This window comes from Podarcis liolepis (genome assembly GCF_965112155.1).
Source record: "Podarcis liolepis genome assembly, chromosome: 16".
NCBI classification, from domain to species: domain Eukaryota; kingdom Metazoa; phylum Chordata; class Lepidosauria; order Squamata; family Lacertidae; genus Podarcis; species Podarcis liolepis.
The window spans coordinates 41,838,691-41,847,151 of NC_139567.1; the positions used below are offsets into that span (position 1 = coordinate 41,838,691).

Here is an 8,461-nt window from a genome sequence, read left to right on the forward strand (position 1 = left end):
GTTCTCTACCCGCTGCGCCGCACCGACGGAAGAATCGCCCACTTACCTGCGGCGATGGCCCCAATAAGCGGCTGCATGATGAGGATGAAAGGGTAGTTCCATGCCCCGATGACCAGGACCACGCCCAGCGGCTCACGGTGGATGTAGGTCTCGTCAGTCATCGTCATAATGGTCTTCTCCACGTACTGAGGGGCAGCCCATTCAGAGAGTTTGTCCACCATCAGAGCAATCTCCCCCAGAGCGCCCATAATCTCGTAGCTAAAAGCGTTGAGCTCGTTCTGTCCGGGAGCCAAGAAGAGGTGGCATGTATTAAGAAGGATCGGCGACCACAATAATCTCGTGAATTTCATCGTATTAATAATAAGAATAGGAATAGTAAACCGGCAACCAAGCCACGTATTGTTTTATTTCTTAAATCTATACCCCAAGCCTTCCTCCCAAAGGAGACCATTAGTATTATTTATTATATTATTTGCTTATTATTATTTTTACTAGCCAGTAAAGGTAAAGGGACCCCTGACCATTAGGTCCAGTCGTGGCCGACTCTGGGGACGCGGCGCTCATCTTGCTTTATTGGCTGAGGGAGCCGGCATGCAACTTCTGGGTCATGTGGCCAGCAGGACTAAGCCGCTTCTGGCGAACCAGAGCAGCACACGGAAACACCGTTTACCTTCCCGCTGGAGTGGTACCTATTTATCTACTTGCACTTTGACGTGCTTTGGAACTGCTAGGTTGGCAGGAGCAGGGACCGAGCAACAGGAGCTCACCCCGTCGCGAAGATTCAAACCACCGACCTTCTGATCGGCAAGTGCTAGGCTCTGTGGTTTAACTCACAGCGCCACCCACATCCCTACTAGCCAGTAGCCAAGCCCAAAGAAGAAAGGGGAGGGTCAATAACATGGGATGGGGGACGCCTGGCTTCACAGCAGTGCATGTGAAAATGGTCCAGGGGTTTTAGTGGACCACAACTTGAACATGAGCCCACTGTGTGATGCAGCAGCAAAAAAGGCTAATGCTATTCCTGACTGCATCAACTGAAGTCTAGTGTCCAGACCAAGGGAAGGAATGGTACCGCTCTCTTCTGCCTTGGTCAGACCACACCTGGAATACTGTGTCCAGTTCTGGGTGCCCCAATTTAAGAAGGATGTTGACAAGCTGGAAGGCGTGCAGAGGAGGGCGACTAAGGAGATTGAGGGTCTGGAAACCAAGCCTGATGAGGAAGTTAGGGATGTTTAGCCTAAGGTTACCAGATTTTTTTTTAATGAATCCAGGGACAATTTTCAGCTTCCATGGATTTTGTATGGACACTGATTTGTAAATCCGGGGACTGTCCCCGGGAAACAGGGACACCTGGTGACCTTAGTTGAGACTGGGAGGAGATATGATACTCCCTGCATCCCCAAATATTATAGTAATTTTGGAACAGATGAAGTTTCCAATTTGTCTTCAAGGGCAGCCCCATGTGGAGAGCCTTGCAGCAGCCCGATCTTGAGGTTGTTCTTGTTATAATCCCCCCCCCCAAAAAATATTATTGGTTTTCTCTTATAATACACAAACATAAACACAGAAAAAAACATTACATTGAACGCAACATAAAAACTTAACAACAATAAAAACACAAAAGATAAAAGTAGAATTCCCCCCCCCCTTTCTTAAACCCTGGTATATTTACATTGCTAGAAGACTTCCTCAACACCTTCCAATATGAATTTCATCATAACACATATTTAGCAGTTCCCAATTTCATATCTGCAACATCAATATCCTCTTTCATTCTTGTTGCAATTTATTACCTGCCCTTCACCCTAATGACAACTTCCAGACTGGATTGCTGCAATGAGCCCCATGGAGGGCTGCCCTCAAAGAGAACTGGAAACATCAATGATGATGATTATTTTAATTTATTCTCCGCCCTGCACTCCAAGGTGCTAGGGCAGGTTAGCAACACCTTGGAACACAGAACAGTTTTAAAACTTACAATAAAAAGTACAGTCATAGAAAATAAGGGGGTCCCCAAACATTTCCCGCCCCCCCAGGGCTCTGTTGCCAGAGAGCCCTGGCCTCAGATTTCCCCCCACCCCACATACAATTCATAGAACGGTAGAATTGGAAGGGACTCCCAGAGGCCATCCAGCCCAACCCCCTGAAATGCAGGAATCACAGCTACAGAATCCCCAACGGGCGCTATAGGAAGACACGGCCAGTGCGCAACAGACCTTGTGGAGGTCTGCCATGAGGGCTGCCGCGATTTCCTTTTCCTTCTCCTCTATCATCTTCTTGAGGGCCAACAGCTGCTGGATTCTGAACTCCAAGGGACGCGTCTTCCTTGTGTTGAAAGCCGCCCGGGCCCGATCCACGGCTAGCTTGATTTTCTCCATGGCTGCTGTGAGGCACCTGCAGAGGAGACAGAAAGGTTTGGATCTGCCGACGCAGAGGAGGTCCCTTGACTGCTCAACCTGACACACACTTCAGAGAGCCTAACCAGAGAGCAAAAGGGAAAAGGGCAGGCTCTCCATTGGCTCGGGGTCAGGAGAAAGCCGGCCCCCTCCAAAGCCAAGCTTTGCTCCTGGGTTTACGAGGCACATGTGGTTTCTGTCACACCCACTCCTTAATAAATTGAATCCAGGCGGCACACCCTCCCCCTCCAGTCACCTGCTGGCCCAAACCGGTTTCCCAGCAAACCTGTGGGTTTAGAATGTCAGAACGACCCAGAAACATTTCACAAGGCACAAGTCAGCAGGAGGGCTTATTCGTTGCATTAAACTCCCATCTTTTTCTCCCAGGAGTCTGTGATTCACGCCCCCTCCTCAGTTAATCCCCACGACAACCCTGTGAGGCAGGTGAAGAGGCTGCGACTGACTCCAAGGTCCCCCAAAAGAGCTTCCTGACTGAGTGGGGGATTCGAACACTGATCTCCCAGGTCCTAGTCCGGCACTCCAACCACTACACCACACTGCCTTCCTTTCCCCCCTTCCAATAATGTTTATTAAATTTCATAGAAAAACATAACTTTAACATAACAAAAAAAGAAAAAACCAATAAAAATAAAAAGAAATAAAAGAAATAAAGTATTTCAAACCTCACATATACCACCACATGCAATAAGACTTAGTTAATTAATTAAAATCCAACTTCATAAACATATTACTTGACTTCCTCCAATTTCTTCCAACTGAATTTCCTTGTAATTAAATGTAGCAGTTTCCAATATCATTATTCCATATAACAATATTCTGGTCATAATCAAATTTCCTAACTTTTCTTATCATACCACCACACTGTCTTCCTGGAGTCCTTCTCTTATGGGGCAGCTCTATAAATTAAGTAGGCAAACAAATATGGGGAAAACCAAACGCTCACTTGGAGGAGCTGAAAAATTCCCCTTGAAGCTTGAATTTATTTATTTTTTATTCTGGATTGTTTGGGTGCTTTAATGTGCTGCAAACTAGGGAAAGCTGTCCCTGGTGAATTCCTGCCTGTCCTGCAGCTGCTTAAACGCACATCCACTGCCAGCCCCCCCCCCCAATACACGCATCTCCCTTACCCCCCTCCCGTGTCCGTCTGGACGCGGCTCCCCAGAGTTGACATCTTTCCCAACCCTTCCAGGCGCGGACTTCCGCCTTCCGGTCCTGAGGGCGACCTCGACCCACTTCCGGTCCCGGACAAGCCCCGCCCCCAGCACGTGCGTCTGTTGATCCCCAATGTTGATTTTCCACTTCTCCGCAAAAAAAAAACCTCACGGAAGCAGCCCCCGCCCCCCGCAGCTCATACAGTACATTTAGAATAAATGCAAAATCCACAAAAGCTCAATCAACTGGCATTTATCAATTAGGATTTACTAATTAGTAATATCGAATTATTGTTATTATTAAGAATGCTACAGTGTATTAAAGGCACGGTGAAATTACGTGCAACGCAAGCCTAATCAGGTTTGCTCAGAAGTAAATCTCCCCCCAGTGTTCAATGGAGTTTACGCCCAAGTAAGCGTGTCCAAGATGAATCCTAAAAACGAATTTACTTGGGAGTAAGCCCCATTGAACAGAGGGGGATTTTTACTTCCCAGTAAAGCGACATAGGATCGGGTTGAACTGCGTCCCTCTCCTCAGGAGGCAAATCACACCCGCCCCGCAAAAAAGCCAGCGCAAACCTAGCTATGTCTACTCGGGGGTAAATCCTATTTAATTAAACGGGGCGGGGGAATAACTCCCAGGAAAGTGTGGGGTTACGATTGCAATCAAATATACCTTCCCTGGGTAGATGAAAGGTAAAGGTTACACCTTCTCTTCTCCCACTTTGCTCCTGGGCTTCTAACAGCAACCAGACAGGTAGATATCCACCTGGTTAAGCTTTCCAACTATTCCATGTCAGGCAAAGTTTTACCCAGTTTTGAGGGCTGTTAAAACTAAGTGAGCAGAGATTGGAAGAGAGGGTGTCAGTTTTAAGAGAGGAGAGCCCAGAGGGAACCCTGAGCAACACCCCCTCCCAAAAAAGAGAATATAAGCAACAGGAAAATGTATAGGGTTCAATTGCATATCTTTATGAGGGTGCACCTTATGCCTGAGTAGACCGGGCAAAGTCCACCAGGCTTGGTTTTTCTCCTGCAAAAATGGCTGTGTGGGGAGTGTTGTAAACAAAAATTGCCCTTTTCCCCTTTTGGGGTATCCAAGAGCCCATATAGAGTCCTTACGTAGGTTCCCTATTGGTAGGAGAAAATAACAGAGGCCAAGCAGATAATATTGAGAAGCAAAGCTGCTAGTAAGCCTGATCTTTATTGATCTGTTGCAACATGCAGGAAAGGAGGAGGGACCCAGAACAATGGCGCTCAAGGTTTTATATAGACTTTTGAAATTGCCACCCTGTAGATCAAGGCCACCCCCAGAAACATCATACATACATCACAGAAAAGGCGGTCTAGAACAGAAATTTGAATGTTCTTTTTCCTGTTTGCCAGGTTATCTGATTGCCTTTCCTGATTGTCTTTCCTGATAGTCTGACACCCATTAAGATGCTGATTAATCAATTCCTGAGACAATGGGAAGGCTCCCTGCCCCCCCCCCCCGGGAAAACATTTGCTCAGTTTAGGAATCAAAATGGTTCCAGGTTGGTCTTCCTGTGCTGATCTATGTACGTGCTTGGTTGGTACACTTATGAACATTACCATATGTCTTAAGACCTCAAAATTCCTACCACATGAGAAGCCACACCTGTTGAACTGTGGCCTGTGTTGCAGATGTTCAGGGCAGTTTTTACTCGAACAAAAGTTGACTTCGCGGGCCTGTAAATTACGCAGGCTTCGAGAGAAGCACCCCCTCGCCTTTGCTTTACCAATGCGTAAAAATCAAGTCACGTTCTCACAGGGGGAAAAGCACGTCTGCGTTGTCAGGGCTAAATGTCTGCTTCGGCAGCAAGAACAAGGTGCTTGTGGCGAAGGCTGAGTTTTCCCTGCACAAACGCATTCTTAATGCAAAATAATCATCTGAATCAGCGGATAGTAATCTAAGAAAGCAGGTTTTCCTGACTACAGTGGTACCTCGGGTTAAGTACTTAATTCGTTCCGGAGGTCCGTACTTAGCCTGAAACTGTTCTTAACCTGAAGCACCACTTTAGCTAATGGGGCCTCCTGCTGCTGCCGTACCGCCAGAGCACGATTTCTGTTCTCATCCTGAAGCAAAGTTCTTAACCTGAAGCACTATTTCTGGGTTAGCAGAGTCTGTAACCTGAAGCGTATGTAACCTGAAGCATATGTAACCCAAGGTACCACTGTACACTGTTTCACACCCTTTTTGTACATCTCTTCACGTGTAAGCAACTTACCCCTGTATATGCAATCAATACTTTATGCGCCGCACCCACCAAATTAAAAATAAAATCACCCCAAGTAATGGATGACCAATGTGCCAAATATCCATGATCAAAGGTAACAAACAGCCAGATAATGTGGTTGGCGGATTGGGAACGCTAAGAAGAGTATCGGCCATCTGATCAGACTCGCTAACCTTTGCTCGTATTATTTCCTTGATAACACAGCCTGGAATGGCGCCTGCTTTGACTGCTGCAACTTCACACTCCTGGGCTGGTGCCCATTTTGGTATCCAGCAAGGAAAAAAACAAGCACTGGATCATCACATCATTAACACTTTGAATTTCTCGTATTAATGGAAGCTCTCAAAGGGCCTTCTATGCAGCTTTGTGGCTCAATGTATTCATTGCCTTCCTTCTGGGGGAGACCAGCCTGTCTGGGGAAGCCATGCGGGCCCCGATCCTTCACAAATCATTCCCCAGTTGCACTGCCGCTTTATTGGGCGGGGGGCAGCAGCCTGACAGACCCACACTTTTACTCTTTCAAGCGCTTCGGAATTTGTGGCAATTTTCAGTACCCCAGGACAATATTCTCAATTTCCTTTTTAAAGCCATTTTAAGAAATGCAAACATCCATGTAGCTTCACAGATAAACTTCTGAAAAGCTGCAGGGAAGAAACAGCAAAATATACGTCGTCACCCACCCATTACGCTGGTCCACAGAAAGCAACCAAAATACTATGCTCAAAAGGTGCTGTTGGCTGCAGGGATATACGAGCATCTCACGTAAGCGAGCCAAGCCACACAGGAGGAAGGCAAACCTCTGTTCCTCAACAAAGTTACCAGCCATTTTGCTGCTGGGGGTACAGCAATGGCCCTCCAGATGATCTTAAGACTCCAGCTTCCACCCAGCGCCCCCCCCCCCCAATTTAGGAATGATGGGTCTGGCAAGATCTGGGGTGTAAACTCTCCGCTCCAGAAACAGCACCAGTTCAGATCCTGACGATGCAGCAAAAAAGACGATACCGTGCTCAGATGACCTGATTGATTCCCTATTTATAGGGGCAAAAGGTAGCAGCTGAACTTTGCAAGCCTAGAGATGCCTAAAGGTAAAGGTAAAGGGACCCCTGACCATTAGGTCCAGTCGTGGCTGACTCTGGGGTTGCGGCGCTCATCTCGCTTTATTGGCTGAGGGAGCCGGCGTACAGCTTCCGGGTCATGTGGCCAGCATGACTAAGCCACTTCTGGCGAACCAGAGCAGCGCACGGAAACGCCGTTTACCTTCCCGCCGGAGCGGTACCTATTTATCTACTTGCACTTTGACGTGCTTTCGAACTGCTAGGTTGGCAGGAGCAGGGACCGAGCAACAGGAGCTCACCCCGTCGCGGGGATTCGAACCGCCGACCTTCTGATCGGCAAGTCCTAGGCTCTGTGGTTTAAGCCACAGCGCCACCCGCGTCCCTGGGATCCCTACCCAGGATCCCGGAGTAGGGATGCCTACTCAGGAGTAAATCTGGCCGCTTACCATGGGCGTAGCCAGGATTTTTGTTGGGGCAGCAGAACCACCGTTTGCAATGTATTTTTATTTATTTTTATTTATTTTGAGGGGGGCATCTGCCCCTCCCTGCTCCCCCAGCTATGTAGCCTTCTTTCCCCCCAACGGCTTAATAGCACACTCCTGGGCCTGTTTACTCAGGAGTAACTGCAACTGGGTACATTGGGGCTCAATCCCAGTGCAGGAGCACATTTCCAGCGAAGGCAGTGGGGTGTTTGCTTCAAGTTCTGGGAAAGAATGGATAGGGAGCATTGCAGCTCAGTACTGCCTGAACTGACTGGCAACAGCTCTCCAGGATTTCAGAGAAGGGGGCATCCCCAGTCCAAGCTGGAGACGCCAGAGACTGAACCTGGGCAGGGCAGGTGCTCAACAGGAACACAGCAAGCTGACTTAAACTGAGTCGGATCATTGGTCCATCTAGCTCCATATTGCCCACACTGACTGGCAGCAGCTGCCCAGGGTTTCAGGCAGGGGCACATGCCCACCCTGCCTTGATTGAACCCAGGACCTTTTGCATGCAAAGTAGCTGCTCTGCCGACCCAGCCAGTTCTGGAAGGCCCAATCTTGGCATAAGAAACACCCTTGTTTCTTCACATAGCAACTCTCTCCCTTTTTCTTGGCTCTGAGTTTTGGCCTTCTAAACAAAAACAAAGTCAACAGAAATCTCTTCCGACCCAAGGTTCCCCTCTCAGATCCACCCTCCCTTTATATTTTGATTTTTTTTAAAAAAATACAAAACCAAACCCGAAACCCAGCTTTGCTAAGTGGAAAGAATTTCCCACCCAGGCAACCACTGAAAGAAAAATAAATCTGACGAGATTCCTCCTTAAAATCACACTTCCTCGCCCTTGCAAAACGACCCACAAACCACACAAACAGCAACACTTTCCCTGCTTTATCCAGGCAAACAAACCCTTAATTTTAACATTTGCAGAGAGAGATATGAAGGTTACCTTTCACGCAAGAGCTACTTTTAAGGGCTCGGCTGGGTTCTGTACCAGTCCGTAGAAAACAGACCTAGTTCCTCCACCCCTGAAACCAGCCTAGGAAGAAAAGCCTCAGCCCTCCCACTGCAGGAAATTTGGATGCGAGCCCAGGACTGACATC

At 47.9% G+C, this 8,461-nt stretch overlaps 1 protein-coding gene across 7 annotated transcripts in view; it reads right to left on the reverse strand.

Annotated features, from left to right (window-relative positions):
* The window catches only part of ALDH3A2 (aldehyde dehydrogenase 3 family member A2), a 35,213-nt gene extending 26,752 nt beyond the window's left edge, over positions 1-8,461 (reverse strand). For 3 of the 7 annotated variants that reach the window (XM_083479967.1, XM_083479964.1, XM_083479963.1), the window contains exons 1-3: positions 8,308-8,461; positions 2,217-2,394; positions 47-278 (exon numbers count right to left, since the gene is read on the reverse strand). In XM_083479967.1, the coding sequence (XP_083336093.1) occupies positions 47-278; positions 2,217-2,378 (394 nt within the window). In that variant the 5' untranslated portion in view covers positions 2,379-2,394; positions 8,308-8,461. Of the gene's footprint in view, positions 1-46; positions 279-2,216; positions 2,395-3,544; positions 3,659-8,307 lie in introns of those variants that run through there. The other 4 variants (XM_083479962.1, XM_083479961.1, XM_083479966.1 and 1 more) reach the window with 3 other exon arrangements.